This window comes from Diplotaxodon limnothrissa, linkage group LG8 (genome assembly GCF_057381915.1).
Source record: "Diplotaxodon limnothrissa isolate DT_005_m linkage group LG8, D_limnothrissa_male_GT1.1, whole genome shotgun sequence".
NCBI classification, from domain to species: Eukaryota; Metazoa; Chordata; class Actinopteri; order Cichliformes; family Cichlidae; genus Diplotaxodon; species Diplotaxodon limnothrissa.
Window position 1 is genome coordinate 7,893,727 of NC_140603.1, and position 13,001 is coordinate 7,906,727.

Genomic DNA, 13,001 nt, shown 5'->3' on the forward strand with positions numbered 1-13,001 from the left:
TGTGCTGTGGTGACACCTGAAGCAAACAGTCGAAAGAGGTGGGAAAAAAAAGTGTAAAAAGTGTATATGGTAATAAATCAAAACCATTATATATGTTTAAATTTATTACAAACAATCTGACAGACATGCATATGTGTATACATTTCATGGAAAATTAGTATAACATATTTTAAGGCTTGGTTTAAGCTCACATTAGCGTGTGTGCACTGTTTGCAATTGTTGCCCATTGTTTCCCTTCTCTTTTGGTTGTATAATGAGGCGTCTATTTTCAAGATTCTGAACCTGGTTGCTGACAGATTTACTGCTAAAGCAAACCTTACAGGGAGCCAGTATGAAGACAGACAGTGCCATTGTTCCATAGCCATATATTATGCAGTCTGCATTTACTTTATATTGATAAGATACAGAAAAAGTTCTTTTTTTAAATGCTAGTGTAAAAAAAAAAAACAAAAAAAACTTTACAAGTCTGTTTGAATGATCCAAACAAGCTAAAGAAATGTCAACTTGTGTTGTTTCTAGTCGTTGAACTTTTGCATTGAGCCGTGACAGTGATGCCTTCAGGCTGATGCAGCTGAATAGAATACAACTACATTTCAGACAACTTTTCAACATTTTGTTGAACAGAAGTCTGAACTATGAGGAAAAAATACTGAAAAGCCAAATCAAGGTGTGATTTGATTCACTTCAGTTTCATGTATAAAGCACCAAGTCACAACAATATTTGCCTCAATGAGCTTTTTATTGTAAGGTAAAAACCCTCCATAATAAAGAGACAATTCCAATAATCAAACAGCCCCCTATGAGGAAGTATTTGGTGACAGCGGGAAAGGAAACAGGAAGAAGGCTCAGAGAGGAGCAGCCATTTACCATGACTGGTTGGTGGCGACGGCATGGCTGTCAAATATAATTGTGTGTTTTGTTTAGTACATCAGGACACGAGTGCATGTTTTTTAAGGAAATATTCATTTTCAGAATGCCTTCTATATTAATATGTACAAAGAATTATGTAATACTTTATTCCATATAGTAGAAAATATAATCCTTATATATGGTCTTTTTAATATCTTGAATAAGAAATAATATATTAATTTATTTTTTCCACGCTTAGCTTCTCTGGTCGGCAAGAAATACTCCAAGCCTATGTGTTACATTTTTAAATTGCCTTTGCCTGTCACCAAATGACCCTCATAAGCACATCAAATCATTACACACTCCATGGCACCAATTACCAGCAACCGCAACTGTAAAGACACCGAGGGACAAAGAAGAGGAAATGGACCATTCTGAGGGAAAGAAAGACCTGTTAATGTTACAAAAGAAAGGGAACCAAAAACACACTGAGGAATCCTTTCAGACGTCTGTCCCCGCCTTCACCGCCCCCATCCTGCCTCCTGCACAATTCAATAAGCTGTAAAAATGTGCTGCGTTATAGTTGGACGTCCTCTGCTGCTCAGAGTAACGTTTCGCTGCGTCAGAGCTTTTTCTCTTATAGTGCATAAGAGAAAAGCTCTCCCCCAACCTGCGACTCATGGCTGCGCTCAATCCCGGGAAGGAAGGAGGGAGTTTTCCAGCAGCCACCCGCTGACAACCCGCCCCCCCCCACCCCCCCACCCACACACACACACACACACAACTTCTTCTTTGGCTAAACCCAAACAACTGCTCAGCATTAAGGTGTGGATCTGTCATTAGTTAGCTCGGACTGGCTGGGTGAGACCATTGTTATTGTTAAAGCGAGGGCTGTTTGCACAAGCCATATCTTCGGAGGGAAATGGTACTCCTCTGCAGCTTTTTTGACTCAGCCTGAGTGGATTGGGTTTCCATTCGCTTTTCCAACCTCTCGTACAGCGGCATGAGCAGCTAATGCACATATTTTAATCAGCAACAACTAAGGTTGCTGGGAAATGCGTCTAGCGGAATGAAGCGACCGGCTCTGTTTTCTGCTGGATTCACTCTGAAGAAAAGTGTCGACTCACTGATTTTGGCCAGAAGTATCTCAGCTGACTTTTCAGCCTAGCCAATAGCACTTGAAAGCAAATTAATGTTTTTTTTGGGGGGGGGGGAAGAAAGCAAAGGATGATAAAGTTTGAATCTGAAAGGTAAAAAAATCATTCATAGACTTGACAGCAGGGGGTTTGGGTCAGTGACGGATGGCAGACAGTGCTTTCCTCATCAGGAGTTGCCTGGGTCTTTCCTAACTGTTATTTAAACAACTTGAGGAGGAGAGTGACGGTCAACAAACACCTGGTGCCTAGACGATCAGATCAGAGCGGAACAGACGCGCACAGGCTCGAGGCAGCTATTAATCACTGCGAGTTATTCCAAGAACTCGCACCTATCAGGCTCCATGAGACGCTTCCCTCACATTCTCCCCACTGCTTCGGTATTCGGCGATCTCTGATTGTTTCCTGGTCACAGTATAGTCCTTACACAACTGCTGTGATCACACAGGTACATTTTTAAGAAGGAGGAATTGCTGAACTGTCTATTCATCAAATTTAAAAACTTAAATTAGACATTCAAAGAATAGCTATGGACCCAAAGGGGTAAAAATCAATTAACAATATTTAAGGGTATTCTATTCTTTTATATTATGCCCACACAATATTAGGGGAAATTAAAGTGACATACCAAATAATAATAATTAATGCAACTTTAGATGTGTGGATGCTGACACTCAATGAAAGTGTCTATACCAACGTGGTGGTGTGTATGTGTTCTGCAGGGATCTTGTTATCAGGATGCTTGTATAACTTACCAAAGGTGCCTCAGAGGCCTTCCATCTTCTCTGTGTCATCTCATTACTATATCCCTGCTTTTGTACACATCACTGTACATTCCCCCCTGAAAGCAGTCACTACGCATTCAGTGTAGTCATGGGTACATTTCCCATCAAACTTTGGCTGCTTGTTCCAGTTGTCAACTTCATTTCCCGAACAGAACCAACCCAAAGACTGCAAATAAAAGATACTTCTGGGTATGGAAAGTCAAGCCAGCATGGAAATGCCCTAAACTTACATTATTTGTAATGATCAGCAGGGGGCGACTCCTCAGGTTTGAAAAAGACGTTTGTGTGTATGAAATCGATGGGAAAAAAATCCTTATTTTCATTTAATTTCACCTCAGTGAGGAGTTTATGCTCGGATTTGCTAGTTTCATATTTCATGTAATCTAGCATTACGTTCATTTTGTAAATTACGCTTACATTAAAGAGTAATGCACATCATCTACTTCCTGATCTACCCCTCGCTTAGTGATTATATGAAAATGTGATAAGAAAATGTGATAAGAAAATTTCCCCAGAATGGCTCCATTTGTTTGCCGCAATTAAATGCTGCTCCTTTAAACCTGAATTCATATCTGAAACCTCAGATGCTCAGAAACATAAAGCAGGCAAGACTTTAGCAGCTGACTCCCACTGTTTGCTCAGAGTTTTTACGCTGTAGCTCCAAGTCAAGATGAGAAGTTTCCCAAGACCTCACCCTGCCTTCAGCACACTCTCGTCATCCAATTCCCCCTAAAAGAACGCAGGATGGGCTTCCCTTTCATCCTGGAGTAGCTTTGAAACCATCAAACTATAAAGCTACAGACTTCAGGAATTTCTAGTTGGGGCTATGTCAGTATAACTATTAAAAAAAAAGCATTCAGGTTTTCTGTCAAAAGAATAACAGTCCTACTTTGTGTGTGTGACATGCGGAAAAGGAGTACATCTGATAGTGCTAATCCTTAGGTCAGTGTTAATTAGATTTTTTTCCATTGTTTTCTATTTTTGACATGATGCCAGATGGGAGTCAAGGTTGCTTGTGGGTCACTGCATTCATGTACACACGTGTTTTTGATCTGTGCAGATCCACCAGATGACAGATTTGCAGCTGCTTCAAAGCCAATACACAACGAAGGGTTTGCTAAGTTTTCTGTTGTTTTGCCTTAATATTGATAAATGTTTCTTCTCGTTATTCTTTTATTATGGACTGGATTGCAGATGCTTTTATAAATAAATCAGTTGTAATAGTTAAAATGGACATAAAACACCTCTTTCAAGCCAGAGTACCAAGGTAAAGACCCAACAGAGAGAAATACAGAGAAAAACCCCAAAAATCAGACGAACCCCCCCATAAGCAAGGATTTGGCTACAGTGGGAAGGAAAAACTCCCTTTTGACAGGAAGAAACCTCCAGAAGAACCAGGTTCACGGAGGCCATCTATCTGCCATGACCAGATGCAGGTCAGGGGAGGAAGACAGGACAAAAGACACACTGTGGAAGACAGCCGAGGTTTATAAAACCTAATGATCCTCATCATGCTTGGACATTGTATGTGATGTTCCACAAGGCTCTGTACTAGGTCCAAAATTATTATTTATATAAAAGATATTTGGAAGGTATCTGATATATTACAATTAGTATTATTTGCAGGTGACACAAATACTGGGGGGTTTCTAAAGGAGATGCTGGATACGTTCACTTCAGAAATGTGCAAAATTAAAAAATGGTTTTTAACTATCGCTAAATCTAAGTAAAACTAAAATCGTTTAGTTTTAGTTGGGAACTCCCAAAGAAACTCATAAGTGCAGATGATAATAGATGATAAAATAAGCTGGACGTCTCATGTAAACAAAATTTCAAGAAGTATTTCAATTTTGAGTAAAGTAAAACACATTCTGGACCACAATTCACTCCACATTCTCTAATGTTCACTGATTTCACTGTATTTGCATTACTATGCAGAGGTTTGGGGCAATACTTAGAAATGTTTGCTATCATCAGTCTTCATACTGCAAAACAGGGCCATAAGGATAAACCATAAAACTGGTTACAGAGATCATACAAATCCACTATTCTTAAAATCAAAAATACTAAAATTCACAACTCTGGTTCATTTTCTCACTGTGCAAATTATATATAAAGCAATAAACAACCTACTTCCTGACAATATTCTTAAATTGTTTTCTAAAAGGGAACGGGGAAACAATTTGAGGGGAGAATTAAAGTTAAAACATCCCTGTATCTGTACAACAGTAAAAGGTTTTGGATCTCTGTTTATGGAGTGAAGTAACTATATGCTTTATTAAAAAAAAAAAAAAAAAAACATCTTAACCCTAATTTTAACAGTAGAGAGGGCGTCTGTCTCCAGAATCCAAACTGGGAGCTGGTTCCACAGAAGAGGGGCCTGAAAACTGAAGGCTCTGCCTCCCATTCTACATTTAAATACCTGAGGAACCAAAAGTGTGCCAGGAGGCTGAGAGTGAAGAGCTTTACTGGGGTTTAAAAACCAGGTCTCCTGTCCTCATTGCCATAGCCGTGTGTCTGACACGATAGTATCAGAGACACGATAGTATCAGAGACACCTGGTCTCACTGACATCAAGCAGAGCCCTGAGTAGAAACAACAGTCTTAGGCCTTGAACTTTCAAGATTTTTCATCAATAAGACAATCATAATAGGCCACCTTTACAAGTGAGAAGGCCCTTTGCTTTTTTTTCATCCATGTTGAATTTTTTTTCAGGCATCTATCAGCTATTCAGAGATAACTAGGTGTAAAGTTGAACACAGGGTCATTTAAATGGGTCTTGTGTAGAATTTCTAGCACGCAAAGACCCTTTTTTAACCTGCTTTACATACTGCGAAATTACGGCTGTGCTGTTTTCTATAAATGATGCCACACTCTGAACCGTACTCCACTTCAGAAAGCAGAAAAACAATATTCAGACGAAGTAAACAGCCAGGCTGCTCTTACGGAGATTGGAAGATGTAAGTTGGCTGTTAAAGCTAACGAATCAAATGGCAGAGGAAGTCAAACATGTTTCTAAATCAGGGTAATGGGATCCAGTTGTGGAAGATGAATATATTTTTGTTCTTTGACTTAACCAAATAAGGATAAGATGGTATCTTCACTGTTGCCTCACGTTTCCATTGTGATCTTTGATTTCTCAAAGTGGCATTAAAGCAAATCTTTAAAGTCGACTTTTCGAATACCTCTATTCACTTTGTGGACTCATGACACATTAATTGTGTCTTAGAAACCGCTCAGCTCCAGGTTGTGTCTTCCTTTTCTTTTCTTCCCTGTACACTTTCCAACACCCCCCTTCTTTTTTTAGCCCCTCTTGGCATGTTTACTTGGTCAACAGCATCACCACGTTTTCCCCCACTCTGCTCTGTGACTCAATGCGTTCATGCCTCCGTTGCTCTTACAAGCAAACACGGTTGCATTTGGTGGCCTTGTGCAGCGGCACGCAGCGGCACGCAGCGTGCACGCGACCTCGCTGGCGTCCCACGAGCCATTTAACGCCGATCCAAACTGCTCCCTTCTATTTGTGTTCAAACTGAGTATCTTAAATAAGCACCACTCGTGTAAATAAACTCACAGTGGAACGGAGGAGTCGGCGATGTTAGGCTTTAGTGTTTTGGAACCACAGGCCTAATTGGTGAGGCAGAGAGAGAATTACTGAGCGATTCAGAGTTTGAGCAGCCGAACTAAAAGCAAACAGGCGACGTTACAGCATCCAGAATATTCTCCCTTTTTAAAGCACTCAGGAGCAAGGGGAGGAAGGAAAAGCGGTGAGATTTGTCTCTGTTTAAAACAAAACCAAAAAAAAAAGAAAAGCTGTGGGTGTCTGTATGTGTGCAGCTCATTGAGCAACAAGAGCAGGCAGCAGAGTTAAATTAGCTCTTACCTGACATCTGTGAGCTATTAAAAGCAACTTCAGGTAGCACATGTTGTCCACATTAACCTGAACCGAGATTTACATTTCCACATCTCCACAAAGCATAATAAACAATCAAAAGGGGGGCATGTGCAGGCAGGTTACCATCATCAGTGACCGCTTCGAGAGCACGCCACAGAGTCGTCGGAGAACAGTGTGCCATGATTTCTGAGATGAATCATCATTAATTTGCAAATTTTGAACACGTTTTAATCGTCACTAAATCACTGTGATTTAAAACACAATTCAGTGTGCTACATACACAGAAACAAAGTATTGATCCTATCGTGCTAAAATAAGTCAAGTACCAATACCACCGTTGGCAGATAGATTAAGCTCTACCTTCACTTACTACAGCTTTTAAAAGCTGTTTACACATTTATATCTGTTGTGTAATCATAATCTAAATCAATGATGTCTAACTCATTTTACATTGTGGACCCACCACCATGATCTTAAGTGGGCCGAACAAAAAATGCTCCCCTTTCTTCAAGCCTAAATAAGTTTAACTGTGCAACTGTTAATCCCTGAGATATCAACATGTGTATTGATAAAAAAAAAATGCTGCTGCAGCAAATGAAAGAAATCAGTCAGGATAACTATTTGGACTAAACTGTGGACAGTTTCTGTAGTAGATTGTGAAAACAGTAACTTTATGATTTAATTGTTTATTAATTGTTTTTATTGTGTTTATTTACCAGTTAGCAGGAAAAGTTGAAAGTTATCAAAATACAGCAAAAGTCTCTGTCGTCCTTCACATTTTTCCAGTGCCATCCCGCGGGCGTGACTTCCAGTATTTCCTGGGCGGATTCTGGCCCCGGACCCTTATGTTTGACACCCTGACCTGCTTCTCTTACTTGTAAAGAGCTATTGTCACATTGCTGCCTTGCTACAGTTACATAGGCAGACTATATGCATGCATGCATTTATCAGTACTTCACTACTGCTGAAAAACAGAAAAAAAAGATTTTTACAGTTCCTATTTAAAATGAGATGTACATAAATTAATAAACCCTATAAAACAGCGCTTCTTATTGGAAGTCATATTGTAAAAGCAGTGTTTCAAATAAGTGCACGATTCCAAAGAGAATACAGAGTTTATAATACTGTGTAACAGAACTCTGTTTTATGAAGCACATTTGGAGGGGAAAGCAGGTAGAGGCTGAAGTTGAACAGTCAGCAAATTGAACAAAATCCGCAATTCACTGGATTATTGCTCTGTTGTTGGAAATGAGAAGAGCGACACAAATCAAAAGCTGATGTTTGACAGCAACTGTTGCTCTGCAGCAGGCTTCACTCTCCTCCTCCTCCTCCTCCTGGCAAGCGCAGGGTGGCAAGTTTACTGATTTTCTAGACTGCTGTCCCCCCCTATTGTTCAGATGCTGTAACTGTAGGTAAGCTTCTCGGTTTGATGGAAGACGAGCAGAGAAAATGTTAAAGTAGGAGTAGAAAGTAATTGCAGCTGTTTGGGACGCCGGACTGCTGAGAGTAACACGGATTTGTTGATAATCTATCTGCAGATCTTTTGCCTCTCGCGTCTGTTTGCAAAATTAATTTGTTTTCCGTCATTATAAAATGCCACTTTGAGTAATTCATAATATATGGATAAATATTCAGTACGTCATAATAAATGTCCCCATGAAGCCTTAAAATGAAGTAGAAAATTAAAAACTTAAAAGAAAAATTGAAAAATTAAACACAGCATGCAGACACTGGTGAGCAGTGCGTGTGTGTGTGTGTGTGTGTGTGTGTGTGTGTGTGTGTGTGTGTGTGTGTGTGTGTGTGTGTGTGTGTGTGTGTGTCAAGGAAATGTGTGTGCTGCCCGCGCTGGTTAGGAGAAGGAAAAAATGGGATCAAATTCCTTCACTCTGGCGTCACATGTTGCCAGCCAATCGGATTAGGGCTTTCCTCAGAACCTTAAAGCGCTATAAAGCCCGCATGCAAAACGTTTTCAGTTCAAAGCACTCAAGCTTCTTGGGGATTGTACTCGGGAACGAGAAGGGAGCTCTTTACCGTTTCATTCTGCACAGCTGAACACAGAGTCGTACCTGCTGGCGTGTTTTGGGTTGTTTCGTGTTTTTTTCGTCCTTGCAAGTGCGGATCCGTTAGCAGAAACCAGACTTATCCTGGAGAACTCGTGCGTAAAAGCGCCTCATCTCCAGATCGGCTTTTACGCACGGTACACGGGAGAGAATTTGAGAATCTTCCCCGTTTTTTTACCTGTTTTTTTGCTGAAAGGTTTTGCTCAAGGGCATCCTGGCAAGGTGAAGTGAAGTCAGAGGCTTTTCCCCTCCTCTCTTTCAAAAAAGCAGAATTAACTCCACGATTTCACGCGTAAATTGGCACCAAACAGTTTTTCGTATGAATCTCCTCGACCCCTACCTGAAGATGACGGAGGAACAAGACAAGTGTCTCTCTGACGCCCCGAGCCCGAGCATGTCCGAGGACTCTGCGGGCTCCCCGTGCCCGTCTGGCTCGGGCTCCGACACCGAGAACACCCGGCCGTCGGAGAACGGGCTGCTCAGAGCGGACGGATCTCTGGGCGACTTCAAGAAGGACGAGGAAGACAAGTTTCCCGCTTGCATCCGCGAAGCCGTGTCCCAGGTGCTCAAGGGTTACGACTGGACCCTCGTGCCCATGCCGGTGCGCGTTAACGGATCTACCAAGAATAAGCCCCACGTTAAGAGACCAATGAACGCGTTCATGGTGTGGGCTCAGGCTGCTCGGAGGAAGCTGGCGGATCAGTACCCGCACCTTCACAACGCGGAGCTCAGCAAGACACTCGGAAAACTCTGGAGGTAAGTGTGGATGCGCTGTAAATAGTTCGGCACTTTTTACGTAACGATTAGCATGCACTGTCTGATTTTTTGTTAATATATAAATGTAGAATTTCATTTCCCCCCCACAGTTAGCTCCTTTTTGTTTATGAATTACAGCAGAAACTGACTGGTTTAATAATTGGTCATTTGTACGCACAGACTTCTCAATGAAGGAGAGAAGCGGCCGTTCGTGGAGGAAGCTGAGCGTCTCCGGGTGCAGCACAAGAAGGATCACCCGGACTACAAATACCAGCCCCGAAGGAGGAAGTCTGTAAAGAACGGGCAGAGCGAGGGCGAGGACGGCAGCGAGCAGACGCACATTTCCCCAAACGCCATCTTCAAAGCTCTCCAGCAGGCAGACTCCCCTGCATCCAGCATGGGAGAGGTGCATTCTCCTGGAGAGCACTCAGGTGAGGACCTCCTGCCATCATTTCAGATTGTATAAGATAAATATTGACTTTCAGTCCAACTGGAATGCTTAAACAGTCCAAAACCTGTTCTTAACTTTAAAGCAAAATCTAACCTGTGTCATTTTGTGCCCTCCAGGCTCCCAGGGTCCCCCTACCCCTCCCACTACCCCAAAGACTGATGTCAGCTCAGGCAAGGTCGATCTAAAACGCGAAGTAGGCCTCCGCTCCCTGCCTGATGGTCCCGGTGGGCGACAGCTCAACATTGACTTCCGTGACGTGGACATCGGCGAGCTGAGCAGCGATGTCATCTCCCATATTGAGACCTTCGATGTCAACGAGTTTGACCAGTACCTCCCTCCCAATGGCCACCCGGGGTCCACCAACGCAGCGCCAGTAAGTTACACTGGCAGCTACAGCATCAGCAGCGGCGGCGCTCCAGTCAGCCCCCAGTCAGGAGGCACCTGGATGGCTAAAAGCCCGAACCAGCAGGGACAACAGCAGCAGCAGCACACCCTGACCACCCTGGGGAGCAGTGGGGCTTCAGATGGCGCTCAGACCCAGCACAGGACCCAGATCAAGACAGAGCAGCTGAGCCCGAGCCACTACAGCGAGCAGCAGGGCTCCCCACAGCACGTCAGCCCCTACAGCCCCTTCAACCTGCAGCACTACAGCCCCTCCTCTTCCTACCCGGCCATCTCCAGGGCACAGCAGCAGCAGTACGACTACCCTGACCACCAGGGGGGAGGCACTACAACTGCCTCCTCCTACTACAGCCACGCGGGGGCGGGGCAGAGCTCGGGGCTGTACTCAACTTTCAGCTACATGAGCAGCCCAAACCAGAGGCCCATGTACACGCCCATAGCCGACAACACAGGGGTGCCCTCCATCCCGCAGAACAGCCCGCAGCACTGGGATCCAGCGCCGGTTTACACCCAGCTCACCAGACCCTGAGACACTTACAATGCAACACTTTACTCTGGGGGGGAGGGAGGGTGGTTCCCCCGTCAATCAGACACTTGAACTCAGAAAAAAAAAGAAAAAAGAGAGAGAAAGGAGAGCTGGACTTGTGATTGGCTCACGTAGTGCCTTGCTATTATAGAAGCTATATATTATATTTTTAGAGAGATGGAAGACTTTAAGAAAATCCTCTGTGAGGACTTACTGATTGTCAATATTTCTGTAGGTACTGTTTATGTTTCCATAATTTTTCTTTCTTTTCTTTTTTTTTTTAATATTCTGGCAGTTTGTAACCCATGGGGACATGGGGGTGGGGTGGGCAGAGGGTTAGGATAATTATTTGTACCTGTAGATATAAAATAAAATAAAAAAACAGCTTTATTTTTTTTTTAACCAGTTCGGCAACTAACCACTGGCAGTAGTGCAGATTCTGGTTCTCTGTCAGGTTTCTGTTACTTTTTGTTGTTGTCGTCGTCGCCGCTTACTCTTTTTGCGTGCCATTCAGCGAGTACGGTTTGTATTTTATGCTGTTGGAGTCCTGTTGTTGTCTGTTAGGCAATACAAGAACAAAGAGAGAGACTTTGCCTCTCAGTGCCGCGCTGTCTCGATGGCAGGGAGGGAGACCGCGGCCCCTTCCACCACCCGTGCCTTGGATTTAACATTTTCCCCCCGATGTTTTGTACTTTTTGTGTGTCTGCGCTCAATGGCTGCAGCTGAGATTACGCTTAACTGTCCAACAGTGTGTGCTTGACAGTCACAGGAAGTCACCTTTGACCGCTCCCCCCTGCGGTCTCCCCACTCCCACAGGCTGGTGTCCAGTATGCACCCCCCAAACTTTACCCTCCAGGTCAAATCCAGTTTTATTTATTTATTAACTTTATTTCAAAGTAATTATTTTACATGCTATTCTTATTACTAATGAATTGCCCTCTTTGCAATGTAGACAACATATAACCCCCCCTCTTTTTCTTTTTTCTTTTTGTTTTCCCAACCCAGGAGGTACGTAGACAAAATGGTACATGCTGTAGTCCTCTTTTTCTGGTTTATTTATCTTATCTAAATGTTTTAAGTATGTGTTTGCCTTTGTTTCGTGGGTTTGGAGGGGGGACTATCTAACAAAATGATTTTTATGTTATTTGTGAATTTTTCTTTGCGTCAGACTTCAAGATATGGCTGGAAGAACTGGAAAATAGCATCTCTCACAGTTCTCTTTTTGTTCATGCATTCACCAGAGGGGAACATACATCCTTTCTGCTCTGCAAGCTCCATTTCCTTTTCTCTGAGTATCAAAGAACTGATGATTCCAGTAATCGTTTACCCCCCTTCCTGCAATCTTACCATGTATTTGTACTGTCTTTAAAGACACTTTTGTATATGTATTTGCAATAAAAAAGAAAATGCTATTAAAAAAAAGAGTTTGTCATTTATGACTCAGCATACAACTGCAATACCACAGTGCTGACTAACATATGACACCAATGTTGTTGATGATACTGGTGCAGTGAAAGGGTTAAACAAAGAGTGCCAAGAAGCAGCGTTAGTGTTTGTTTTCCCAGAAGCCCTGCGTTTTTTTTCCTACCCTCTTCCTCCTTCTCCTCCTGTCAGCTGGTGACAGCAGGGGGTTGTGAACCTTCTAGAAGGGAAGGGGTCTGGAGGTGGGCGTTCGATGTGGTAACATGTAGTGTGGTAAAACTAATAAAGGTTTATCAAATTGATTCCAAAGGAAAACTGGGCTGATCAGGTCCCGCTTAGATAAGACAGCAGGGAGGGCTGATCCACACAAACAAGTCCACACTGCAAAACAGGATAACACTGACTTATTTCAAGCATTGCATTCAAAGCATATGGTTTTTATTTTTACAGGACAAAAACGAAACGCTTGCAACTACAGGACAAGTTATTGTGCATCAGCCATCCTGTTAAAAGTCAGCAATGTAAGCTGAGAGCAACCTGAAAACTAAGAAGACACTTAGAAAAGTTAAAAACTGTCACGGCTGGCGGAGTGAGCCGTGTGGTGTGGAGGAAAAGGAGGACCCAAAATGCAGCAAACTGATGATACGAATGACGTTTTATTTACAGGGTGGTAGTGGCAAAAACAGGCAATGAAGCACGAG

The 13,001-nt window shown here is 42.8% G+C and overlaps 1 protein-coding gene across 1 annotated transcript; it reads left to right on the forward strand.

The window, feature by feature from the left end:
• Positions 1–8,675: 8,675 nt before the first annotated feature.
• Positions 8,676–11,044, forward strand: LOC146626223 (transcription factor Sox-9-B-like). The gene is made up of 3 exons (XM_085361208.1): positions 8,676–9,499; positions 9,680–9,930; positions 10,067–11,044. Exons 1-3 carry the CDS (start codon positions 9,063–9,065, stop codon positions 10,879–10,881), a joined length of 1,503 nt encoding a protein of 500 aa, XP_085217334.1. The 5' UTR covers positions 8,676–9,062; the 3' UTR covers positions 10,882–11,044.
• The last annotated feature ends 1,957 nt before the right edge of the window (positions 11,045–13,001 follow it).